At 36.4% G+C, this 13,260-nt stretch overlaps 1 protein-coding gene across 2 annotated transcripts in view; it reads right to left on the bottom strand.

The window, feature by feature from the left end:
* The window catches only part of SLC30A7 (solute carrier family 30 member 7), a 64,287-nt gene that overhangs the window by 17,150 nt on the left and 33,877 nt on the right, over positions 1–13,260 (bottom strand). The window contains exons 9-10 of one of the 2 annotated variants that reach the window (XR_012491642.1): positions 3,164–3,410; positions 2,360–2,450 (exon numbers count right to left, since the gene is read on the bottom strand). Coding sequence is in view for 1 of the 2 variants with exons in the window: in XM_074318613.1 (XP_074174714.1) it covers positions 2,360–2,450 (91 nt within the window). In the remaining variant the exon portion in view is untranslated. Of the gene's footprint in view, positions 1–2,359; positions 2,451–3,163; positions 3,411–13,260 lie in introns of those variants that run through there. The other variant, XM_074318613.1, reaches the window with a different exon arrangement.

Below are 13,260 nucleotides of genomic sequence, written 5' to 3'. Positions count from 1 at the left end.
CGTATGTATGTCACTTAGCATTGGGACCAGCTTATGGTAGGTAGCATTCAATAAATCGCCTCTTTCTCTTCCACAACCATGCTGACTAGTCCTACCCTTAAAATCACAACCACAGATGTCAAATGGGCAACACTTCATTTTCCCTATATCAAAAAAGACTATTTTACACCTTCTTTTTCTGCTGGTTCTATAATCTCTGCATGATTACACTCCCTTGTACGTTAAATTGTAGAGAAAACAGAAGCAAACAGAAAATCCCTTATCCTGTACCACCAAATCTACCAGTCAGCCCTCACCTATGTCAGCACTTTTTGCCTTCCCTTAGAGGATACAGTACCCCTGGCTACAGTTTACAATTAATTCCCCCATAGTACTTTGAGGCGGGGGAGGGAGGAGCTCTACCCTTTTTCACCTTCAAGAACTTCATTCCTTCAGTTACCTCCTTCATTACCATATCATCAATTTCTTCCTCTCAGTTGGACTATTCCCATCGTAACAAACATGCTCTAGAACTGCTCTGTACAATGCAGAACTCACTAGACACGTGGCTACACACATGAAAATGAAATGAAATTAAAAAACTAATTTTGCTAGCCACATTTTAAGTGCTCAATAGCCACATGTTACTGTGACTTCCACATTAGACAGTGTAGATTGTAGAACACTTCCATTGCTGGGGAAAGTTCTTTGGGAGAGCACTGTTCTAAAATACTCCACTTTAAGAACAAATAACAAATAGCCTCTCCCTTGATACATCCATAGCCAAGCTATCAGCTCATTTCTTTGCTCCCTTTAACAACCCTTCTTAAAAGAGTTGTCTGTAACCATGATCTCTACTTCCTCAATTCACTTGCTCCTTAATCTACTCAAATCACTGATCTCTCCAACTCCACTAAAACTGCACTTACCAAAATCATTCATGATGTTTGTGATGCCAATCAGTGATCATTCCTCTGTTCTACCTTAATTGCCTCACAAAAATATTTGGCAGTTGATAGCTTCCTCCTCCTCCGCTCTGTGATACTATTTACACTCTTCCAGTTTCCCAGCTCCCTAACTAACCCTCCCTCTTCTGGCTTTCCTACCAGTCCTCTAAATCTGGAGTTGAAAGTCAAAGAACAAAGCTTAAATGCTATTCATCATATGTTGATGACTCAAAACTCTTTCTAGTTCTAACCTGTCCCTAAAATACCAGATTTGCATATTCAACTACTAACTGACTTTCCTCTAGAAGTATAGTAGGCATTTCAGTTTTAACAAATCCAGACTAGAACTCTTGATTTGGGGGGAATTTTCCATCCTCAAACGTGCATCAACAAAACCTCAGTCTCAACAAATGGTATTGGTAGGAGTCAACGGCTTTTCTCCCCTCTGATAACATAATCTATCTCCAAAAACTTATCCAAAATCTCTCCGTATCTCTACCTTCACTGGGACCACTGGAGTCCAAGCCATTTTCCCACTTAAGCCTCATAACTGGTTTTCTTTGCATTTATTTTCCCTAGAATTCATTCTGTAATAGCAAGCAGAATAATCTTTTAAAAACTTTTTAAAGTTTTATAATGCTCTTCCTGCCTGAAAGCTTTCTAATGCTTCCCGTTGAATTAGAATTAAATCTAAACCTCTTAGTAAGACCAAAACCACTATATGATCTGGCCCCTACTATTCTCTCCAAACTTTTCAGCCACTCTTCCCTATGGATGGCCTTTTTTTTCTGTCCTTCAAACACACTCAATTATTACCACCCACAGAAGGTTTGTATTAGCATTTTCCTCGAGGGCCTAGAGCACTCTTCCCCAGGATTTCCATATGGCTGACATCTTATCATCATTTCATTTCTTTGACTATGGCTTCCTCAGTAAATCTACTGTCACCATCCATGTCTACCACTTGGCTTTGTTTTATTCCTATTATAGTAAGTATCACTGACATTTTATTTATTGATTTATTCTCTAGTGCCCATGTTTCTCCACTAGAACATAAGCTCTTTGAGAACAGAGACGCTGTCTGTCTTGTTTACCATTGCTTCCTTCATGCCTTACAAGAGTATCTGGCACAAAGTGGGAGCTCAAATAATATATGTTGAATAAATGCTTATATCATCTGCTATTCACATCTACACCTTAAAAGAGCTGCTCGATCTCTAGACAAGGACAACTTCTACCACATTTTCCTTGGTAAAGTTCAATATTTTCCAACAATTTTATTCTGGTTTGTATAAATGGCACTCATGGTCAGCATTCAATCTTGGAAGAAATACTAAATTACACACACATGCTACCCATATTTATAAAAGTTAAAAACCCTAACAGCTTGGAAGCAGCATAACATCCAATGGTTTGGAAGCTTTGAAACTTACCCTCTGATAGCACTGAGGCAGAGTATTTTCCAACAGGGGAGGCGTTCTCTGCATTAATATTCCAACGGACTCTCTTAAAAGAGGAATAACACTAAAAAGGAAGACAACAAATTTATTAAAGCCACATTCTAACAATCCCGTCCTGTAAGAAAGTAATAATATACCTACCTCCCTATAGAATATGGTAAGATTTATCAGAATAATATGAGGAAAAAGAATCTAATCATTGTTCTAGATTTTTTTATATGATCAATAAATTATCTAAAATAAAAGAACTAGAAAAAATGTATCAATGTATGAAAAACGAAACTCAGAGTATAGTACTGGAGCATCTTAAAAATCTAAACACAGCAGTCATTCAACTGTTAATTTAAAATATAACTTCAAATAGCCAGAATCTTCCAAGGTAATCTATAAAGCACATATGGCCAACTGGTCCTTAACATTTATCAAATATTTATATGCATTTATCTGAATAATACCATTAAGAAAAATACAAAAAAATTTAATACGGCATATATTAGTCCATTTGTCCAATATTTTTCCAACCCGATTACATGGCAGTCTTCTTTCATTATTTAAAAAATATGGGTGCTGGATATAACCACAGATCTGGTGAATCAGCACGTCTAGTGACAGGGCCCCAAAGTCTGTAGGTATTGATGTAGAGGACTCTCAACCAGAATTTGGAAATTACTGCTTCAAGCTATTGAAGTGATTAAATGTACAAAAACAATTAATCATATAACGGTGAGGGTGACTCTAATGCAATAATTCTCTTAACTAGCTACACATCAAATTCACCTTAGAGTCTTGTTTTCATTTCTGATATACTGAATCAGAATCTTTGAGGGAAGGTCGAGGCATCTACGTTTTTAAAAAGCTTTCCAGGGATTCCAGTGAGTCAGGGTGGCGAGGCACTGCTCTACTGCTTGAAGTAGACTGAGAGCGGAGGTCAGAAGCAGCTTCAGTACACTTACAGCTTAAGCCAGTGCTCTCTTTAAACTTGTAGAATCTCAAACTTCCAAAGAAAAACCCCTCCTGAGTATAGCTGTAGGAGACAGAGATAAAAGGAACCATACCTTTCAAGGAAGGTAGAAGTTGAAGTATAACTTAAAAGATTAGTGGTATTTCTGACAGATGGAAAGGAAAGAGAAGATGTTAATGAAGACCCAAAGGAACAGAGACAATGCTTGTCTTGTTCACTATTATATTCCCAAGGAGACCTAGTAAAGTGTTGGTCAGAAAACGAGCCCACAATCAGTACTTGTTGGTTAAATGAATGATAGATATATAGATATCAGATGTTTTAGAATACACATTAAGGAAAGGAAAAGGCCACAGGGAAGAATCAGAAGAGTGTTCTCACACTTTAAATGAACAGTGATAAGGACCTGGATAAGGAGGGTAACAACAGGAACAGAGACAAATAGGAAAATTAAACAAATACTGAAGTAAGTGGTGTATAACCGGATATAGAGAAGAAACAGTGAAGCAACAAGAGCAAGCCTAGACTAAAAATATGGAGGGGATGGCAGTAATGAAGATGAAAAGCTCAATATTGATATTACAGTCAATTTTCACATTCAAGTGAAAATATTCTTCAGATAGTGATTTAAGAGCCAAAATTAATCACATGCCACCCTTAATTCCTTCTTCCTTAAAACGCCCATGCTCTAAACCACCAAGTTCTCATGATTTAACATCCAAAATATTTCTTGACTATCCCCTCCCCTTCTTTCTATTACACATGTTGACAATAATCTCTGTATCTTCACTTGGATCATTATAACAGCCTCCTAAGTGGTCCCTTTACCTCTAGTCTTATTTGCTCAAGTCCACTGTGATAGGCAGCCTCAAAGCCGGACCCAGTGACCCCAAACTCCCTAGTATTCATGCTCCTGCGTCATCCCCTCCCACTGAGCGTGGGCTGGACCAGACAGTAACTCGCTGCTAATCAATAGAGTGCTTCAAAACTGACACGATGTCACTTCTAAGATTAGGTTAAAAGACTGGCTCCCATCTCCTTCACCTTCTCTTGCTCTCTCACTTGCTCGCTCACAGCTGCCTCATGAGCTGTCTTATGAAGAGGCCCAGGGCAAGGCCTCTGGAGAGGAACTGAGACCCTCAGTCTAACAGCCCAAAGGAAACTCGATACTGTCAACAACCACTTCAGTGAGCTTGAAAGTGGATTCTCCCCCCAAATGAGCCTTTGAAGACTGACACCTTGATTGCTGCCTTGTAAGAGACCCTGAGCCAGAGAGCTCAGTTAGCCATGCCCAGGTTCCTGAACCAAGGTCAACTAAGAGATAATAATGTGTGTTATTTTAGCTACTGGATTTTTGTATAGGTAACTAATACAAGCATTCTTTATAAAGCAATTAGACTAATCAAAATCCCTATCTGACCTTCCCCCTGCCCCATTAAAAAGAAACTGAAAAGCTCCCTACTGCCTGGGGGATTCAGTGTGAGCTCTTTAACATGGTATATTTTGGGATCTGGCCCCCTCTAGATTCACCTTCTTTCAGCCTTGCTTCACATTTTAAGCTCTCTAAACATAAACGTACTTTACCTTCCTGTTTCTTCCTTTCACGCTTTGGCTCATGCTGTAATCTCTTCCTAGAATGTCCCTAAACTGCCCTTTAGTCTGGTTTCTATTCTGTCTTTAAAATCTCGAGTGTCACCCCTTTTAGGGCCGATTTTGTGACCCCAAACTGTATGAAATGTCTTCTCTGTGCTCCTATTAAAAAAATGTGTGATACCTATGGTAAGGTTAGAGGAAAGAATGGGTGGAAAGCAACTGGCAGCAGGATTAAGGATTTTGACAGTGAAAGAATAACAGTTATTCCTTCATCTAACCTGAAGATTAGTGTCTATTTATATCTATTGTGCTGTTATTAAATAGATGAGGACTCGTGTTTATAAAAAAACTGAAGAAAAACAATGGTATAATAAGGTACTAATAAGGTACAATTCAACCATCATGGCATTTTTTTTTCCTCTCTCCATCCTCATTTCTCAGGAAAAAGAAAGGATCAGTCACAGAATGTTTTTATATACTTAACTTATAATTTTTATGTTTTCCTACTTTCCTTACTGTACTTCTCAGAAAATGAAGCACAAAAGTGGTTCCCCTAGAATAACTGTTTGAGAATAAGAAAAAAGTGGGGAGTTTTCCATATGTCTCTTACATTTAGATATTTTGGTAATTTCCTCTCCAATCTTTATCCCAAGAACTGCTAATAATGCCTGGAGACAGCTGAGGTGGAAAATGCACTCACATGGAAATCATGATACTTCGGTTCTAATTCTGCCATTAATAGCTTTGGACAAATCATGTAAAACTTAGCAGAGGATCAGTTTTCACATCCACAAAATGGGGGCATGGATTAAATAAATATCTAGGCAATTTTTTCCATCTTTAATTTATTTTTCATTCAGTAAGAAAAAATGGTCAAACTAGAAGGAATACAGAGAGAGAATACATTTGAAAATGAAAGAAAATATAAGTTGCTTTTACATAGTACAATAGTCACCAAATGAGATAAGATATACTTGGCAAACTGATTTACTCCATGATTAATTAGGTAATGCTGCAAATGACTGTATTAAGCAATCAACACAAATAAGCAATTACTGAGCACTACTATATGCTTTGCTTAGCATCAGATTTTCTAGAACCAGATGGAAACTTACTCTGAAATGGAGGCCTAGAGCACCCAAGTAACTTGCCTAAGAACACAGCGAGTGAATGGGAAAACTAGAATAATAAGACCAGGTCTTTTGACTCCAAATTCAATTTTGAAAAGTTCAAGTAAAAAAACATTTATTGTACGCTTACCATGTGCCAAGCATATGTTAGGCACTGGAAATAATAAGATAAAAGACACACAATACCTTATTTCAAAGGATTTCGTAACTACTGAAAAAGCCTATGGTGCAGTCAATGGAAATCAGGCAACAAACACTTAGTCCGGGTCCACCGTTGGGAAGAAGGCACATGAGATTTCAAAACAACTGTAGATTATGCCTTTATACATTTTCATTTCCCACAGACTTTGGTGAATGGTTTTCTTTACTAGTATACTGATAACTTACTTTGTAAATATATCTTTAAAAATAAAGGTAAGTGGGGAAAGGGGGGATAAAAGAGAACATGCACTCTACTGTAACAGAAGGCATACAATATGAACAATGCTATAATTTAAGCAATAGGTGTAAAATATCTTTTTGCAAACAACTTTTACAATAGTTATTGTTTTAGAATACCTAGGGCTAGTCTAATATTCCCCCCCAAAAAGCTAAAGCACAGTAAGTAAGAGATAGTTGAGCCCAATCTATAATAATCTTTTAGCTCAGTCAGAAAACATTGAGAACATTCCCTTAGTACAATCTCTTAAGTGACCCAGGACAACCATCTACACATTTATCCAAAACTTTGTGCAAAATTTTACGTGTATATTCCATATGTGCTGCTTCCCAAAGCCTGATACTCTCGGCTACTGGCTTTGTAACAAATAACTGTACTTTCCCTTTTCTCATAAATTTCACTTTCACATGTGGCCCTTAGTTTGAAAATTCTAGAATTGGTGAAGAAGTCCCATGATCAAAGATAACGCACTATTAGAACTAACAGGGAATTTAGAGGTCACTCACTCATTTTACCACTCAATTCAAGAACCATAAAGCAGAGAAACATTTCAATAACATTAACATTAGAAGCAAACATTTATTTTAAAATAACTAAATAAAAGATACCACAACTGATATAAGGAAATAATACAGAGAGAGTGTGCTTTTTTATTAAGCGTCAATTGAGGTACTGATTTTGCTATACTATAAAATTTGGAATGGTTGCCTGTTTAGATAGAATTTTAATAAAATGTTTACATTCAACAGTAGGAAGCATTTCACCAAAGCACATGGATGCATCACACTAATTTTCTCCAATAATAATTTTAAAATAATGTAACAATTTCAGCTGCAGAAGCTATAACTAGGTCATGAAACTGAGGTGGGAGAAAGGTGCTTGATAAATCACATGATGATATGCAATTTAGAACGAAAGTCAATTTCTATAATAATTTCAAAGGTCATAAAAATGTAAAAGAAACCTGTAGAAACTCTATTTTTGCCTTTTAAATTTGTGTTTAGCTCAGGAGTTTGTGTCCATATTTTTCTGATTAACTATTGTAATGAGGAATCATAAAACAGATTTTAGCATGGATCTATGTAGCCATAATGAAAGGATATGGGGAAAAACACAAGCATAGCAAATTCCTGACTGAGCTAAGGCTTAGAGCTGTGTCCAAACCAAAATGTAAGCATTTGGAAACAATTAGAGGTTGACTTCTGGTTGACTAACTCAATTCTAGCTTTAACAATGAAACACCATTTTCCTAGCATATATAAAAAGGAATGAGTCATTAGCTATAAGAGTTTACCAGTAAAACACGGCAATGATTTTATTCTTCAAAAGCTGAAGGTAAATCAAATTTATAATCGTACAATCATAAACATAAGTTTAAATGTAAAAGCTTAAGTGCCAGCAGATTAACTAAGCAACAGTTATTACTCTTTATTGCCAGTAACTCTGCACATGAAAATATATTCAAATCTTACTTCAAAAGCAGCTTTTAGTGAGTCTCACTCACCATGTCAACAGTAAATAAAACTATCTAGCAGTTATAAACAAATGAAACGAAAGAAAAATTGTTGAAGAATATCAAACTAGCGATAATCATGCTTACAAATAAAAAATTTCAGAGCTGAAACTATTTTTTAGATCTGAGTAAATATCTATTAATAACTGAAACATAATTATTGATTCAACTTTTTGTATTGGCTTATGGGCTAAGGACTCTGAATATTATCACCGGTTCTTATAATCTACCAAAATAAAGAAAGATAGCTAGTTGTACTTTCTAAAAGAACGCATAAATTTCCAGATCTGGTATATGTCATATACTCCAAAATGCTTAGTAGACAAAAAAAGCAAAGGAAATTGACCCAAAATTATAATGTATTCTAGTTAGACATGGTGGTCCCATGACAAGCTGTAAATATGCCGTCATATTTGCATAAATACAATTATTCTGTAGTAGTGAACAATTACCTATTAACCCAGAATTTCATAAGCTTAATATAGAACAGATAACCCAAAACCACAGGGATTGTGGTTTACCTTACAGTTAGATACTGAGTTTCCAAAACCTATGGTTTAAATCAATGCATATTTACAGAGTACCTACTTTACTCAAAGGGGAATAAGATACCCTAAAATACCCCTAGAACTCGGAGGCTAAGTCATGAAAAAGTCTCCCGTTTCCTTAAACTTCTGGAACTTAGTTATAACACTTAATGCATCTGTTCTTTGGACTGAAAACATTAGTAAATAATTTGTAATGTCTTTGTTTAGATAACACTAATAGTTTCTAAAGTGCTTTCACACGTGTTTTCTAATTTGATCCTAATAACCTCAAGTAAACTTAAGAAAATGGTATCACAAATGTAGGCAAGATCCTAAGAGATCATTTAGGCCAACTCCCTCATTTTACAGAAGAGAAAACCATCTCAGAGAGATCAGAACAACTCCTTCTTTGATGTACACTACTGGTAAGAGGCAGAGCTGAGTGTGATAATTCCAAGGTTAAAGCTCTCTGTACTACACTGCGGTGTCTCATCATGATTAAGTCCTTTGGAGTCAAAGATGAAGTCATATTCTTTTTTTCAAATAATTTTTTCATTTTTCAATTAGTTGACATACAATATTATATTAGTTTCAGGTGTACAACATAGTGATTAGACATTTATATAACTTACGAAGTGATCACCCCAACAAATCTAGTACCGATCTGACACCATACAGTTATTACAATATTATTGACTATATTGCTTATGCTATACTTTACATCCCATGACTAGTTTGTAACTACCAATTTGTACTTCTTAGTCCCTTCCCCCCTTTTACCCAGGCCTCTAACCCCCTGCCCAGCTGGCAACCATAAAAATGTTCTCTATCTATGAATTTGTTTTGTTTGTTCTTTAGATTCCACATATAAACAAAATCATATGGCATTTGTCTGTCTCACTCCACTCAGCACAATACCCCCTCAGTCCATCCATGTTGTTGCACATGGCAAGATTTGTATATATGTACCACCTCTTCTTTATCCATTCAGGGACACCCAGGCTGCCTCCACATCTTGGCCCTTGTAAATAATGCTGCAGTGAACAGTGGATGCACATTTCCCCTTGAAGTAGTGTTTTGGGTTTCTTGAGATAAAAACCTAGAAATGGGATTACAGGGTCTTTCTTTGTCTCTTGTTATATCCTTTGTTGTCATGTGTATTTTGTCTGGTAGAAGTATTGTTAGTCCAGCTTTTTTGTTGTTTCCATTTTCATGAAATATCTTTTTCCATCCCTTTACTTTCAATCTGTATGTGTCTTTTGATCTGAAGTCTCTTGTAGTCAGCATATGTAAGGGTTTTGTTTTCTTATCCATTCAGCCACCCTATCTTTTTATTGGAGCACTTAATCCATTGACATTTAAAGTAACTGTTGATAGATATGTAGTCATACACATTTATTACTGATATTTTTTATCTTTGTTTCTTCTTTTTCCTCTTAAAGAAGTCCCCCTAACATTTCTTGTAATACTGGTTTGGTGTTACTTTACTTTTTTCTTATTTAGGAAGCTCTTTATCCTGATTCTAAATGACAGCTTTGCTGGGTAGAGACCTGGTTGTAGGGCCTCGCTTTCATCACTTTGAATATTTCCTGCTACTCCCTTCTTGCCTGAAAAGTTTCTGTTGAGAAAACAGCTGATGGTCTTAAGGGAGCTGCCTTGTAGGTAACTAACTGCTTTTCTCGTGCTGCTTTTAAGATTCTCTTTGTATTTAACCTTTGGCATTTTAATTATGATGTGTCTTGCTGTGGGCCTCTTTGGTTTCATCTTGTTTGGGACTCTCTGTGCTTCCTGGGCTTGTATATCCATTTCCTTCGCCAGGTTAGGGACATTTTCTGTCATCATTTCTTCAAAAAGGTTTTCAATTCCTTGCTCTCTCTTCTCCTTCTGGTACTACTATGATGTGAATGTTGGTACACTTGATGTTGTTCCAGAGGCCCCTTAAATTATCCTAATTTTTCTGTGTGGTTTTTTTTTGCTGTTTTGATTGGGTATTTCAGTTACCTTAACTTCTAAATTGCTGCTTCATCTAATCTACTGTTGATTCCCTGTAATGTATTCTTCATTTCAGTTATTGTCATCTTTATTTCTGACTGGTTCTTTTCATGTTTTCTACCTCTCTGTTGAACTTCTCATAAGATCACTAAGTATCCTTACACCATTGTTTGGAACTCTGTCTGGTAGACTGCTTGCCTCTTATTTTGTTTAGTACTTTTCTGGAGCTTTGTTATGTTCTTTCATTTGGGACATGTTTCTTTGTCTCACCAATTTGGCTGCCTCCTTGTCTTTGTTTTTATGTCCTTCAGTCTTAGTAGAGTGGCCTTATATAATAGGTGTCCTGTGGGGCCCAGTGGCTCAGTCTCCCTAATCACCAGAGTCAGGAGCTCCAGAGGTGTCCCTTGTGTGGGCTGTGCATGTCCTCCCATTGTAGTTGAGCCTTGGTTGCTGTTTGTATGTCTTTTTTATTTTATTTTTTTAATAGTTTCAGGCGCACAAAACAATAGTTAGACGTTTATCATTTATATCCCTCACAACGTGTCAACCACCCTCCCCCATCCACTAACCCTCTGACATCGCACACAGCCATTACATTTCCACTGTCTCTATTCCTAATGCTATACTCCGCTTCTTGTAACTATATATATATAAAATTGTAGTTGACATTCATTATTGTTCTGCTTCAGCTTCAGGTGTACAGTGCAGTGATCAAGCATCTACGTCTTCCCTGAGGTGATCTCCCTAACAAGACAAGTGCCCATTGGATACCATACAAAATCTTTACAGCATTTTTTATTACATTCCCCAAATTGATTTTCATAACCCCGTGGCCATCTTGCGGTTACTGACTGTGCTTTCTAATCCCCTCACCATCCCCCTTATCCCCACCGCCCTCCCATCTAGCAACCCTCAGGTTGTATGTCAATGGGAGGGACTGACCCTCGGGTGATTAGTGGTGAGGACTGGCCGTGACTACAGTGGAAGAGGTGTTGTGCAGCAGCTGATCCTATGCCACGTCGTATTCTTTTTATTCCTAGTCCCCAGAACAGTGCTTGACACATGTCTTCTGAATATATTTTAAAATTTCAAAAACTACTGAAAAATGAAAATATAGGACAGTACTCGTTTAACATAACTTTCAAACATAGTAATAGCTAAACAGCAAAACAATATAGAGCCCATTAATTTGGTCACTCCCAAAAAAGAACCTCTAATAAGTAGAAGCAAAAGTATCTTATCCTCTATTAAAGTACAGTTGAAAAAGAATTATACTTGGGCAAGAGCAAGCAGCACTCCCAGTTTTCGATGTGTAATTTATTGTCCCAAGAAAAGCTGTTTTCTTCATTCTTATGAATAAGAAACTAAAAACGCACCAGCAAGTAAAAAAAAAAAAAAAAAAAAATTATGTATCCATAAAGAACAAAGGTGCAAATAAAGACGAAAAATGAATGGGATTTACACTAATATTCTGTCAGAAAGTAGGGAAATGGGAAGAGACAATGGAATCAATGAAGTAAGAGGGCAAAGAGCTCCACAAGATATACAGAGAACACTGGGCAAGAATAAATTAATATTATTCTTACTTTAAGGAAACCTGCATTTTAAAAAGTATACAAATGAAGGAATAGGACTTTGTTTAGAAAAGCCAGATTAGATGGCAAGAAATATTTATTAAAACTACCAAAATCAAATTATTATCACTTAGCTTCTGTGATCACGAGTTTAGTTTCTTAGTTGGTCTAGCTAAGGGTTTGTCAATTTTGTTGATTTAAAAACACAATTCTGGGTTATTTTTTTTTTTCATTGTTTTTCTATTCTCTATTTCATTTATCTGCTCCAATTGTTATTATTTCCTCCCTTCTGTTGACTTTGAATAAGTTTGTTCTTTTTCTAGTTCCTTGTGCTTCCAGAGTTAGGTGGTTTGAGATCTCCTTTTTTAAATGTAGGCATTTATTTCTATGAAATTCCCTCTTAATACTGCTTTCACTGCATCCCATATGCTTTGATGTATTGTTTTTTGTTTTAATTTGCCTCTAGCTATTTTCCAAATTCCCTTGTAATTTCTCCTTTGACCCATTGGTTGTTAAAGAGTGTGCTGTTTAATGTCCACATATTTTTGGATTTTCGTGTTTTGCTCCTCCAATTGACTTCTAGTTTTATTCCACTGTGGTAGAGAAGATAGTTTGTATAATTTCAATTTTCTAAAATTTGTTAGGACTTCTTTTGTGACCTAACATACAGTCTTTCAGGGAGTATATTCTATGTGAGCTTGAGAAGAACACGTATTCTGCTTTTGTTGGGTAGAGTCATCTGTGTATGTCTGTTAGTCCCAATTGGTCTTAGTGTTGTTCAAGTCTTCTCTTTCTATATTGATCCTCTACTTCATTGAGCGAGTGAGTGATTTCATGGTTGCTCTACCCATAAGTGAAAGTGGATAATGAAGTCTCCTACTATTACTATGTTATCTGTTTCTCCCTTCCTGTCAGTGTTTGCCTCATATATTTGGATGTTCTAATGTTAGGAGACTATATATTTATAATTGTAATATCTCCCTGGTGAATTGACCCTTTTATCCTTATATAATGTCCTTTTTGTCTTGTGGGACATTTTGTCTAAAATCAGTATGGCCACTGCTGCTCTCTTTAGGGTTCTCCTTGCAGTAGAGTATTTTTTTTCCACCCTTTCACTTTCAGTCTATGTGAGTGCTTAGATCTTA

Source organism: Rhinolophus sinicus, linkage group LG14 (genome assembly GCF_036562045.2).
Source record: "Rhinolophus sinicus isolate RSC01 linkage group LG14, ASM3656204v1, whole genome shotgun sequence".
Lineage (NCBI taxonomy): Eukaryota > Metazoa > Chordata > Mammalia > Chiroptera > Rhinolophidae > Rhinolophus > Rhinolophus sinicus.
The sequence above is the reverse complement of the archived record's forward strand: the minus strand, read 5'-3'. Positions and strand labels throughout refer to the sequence as shown.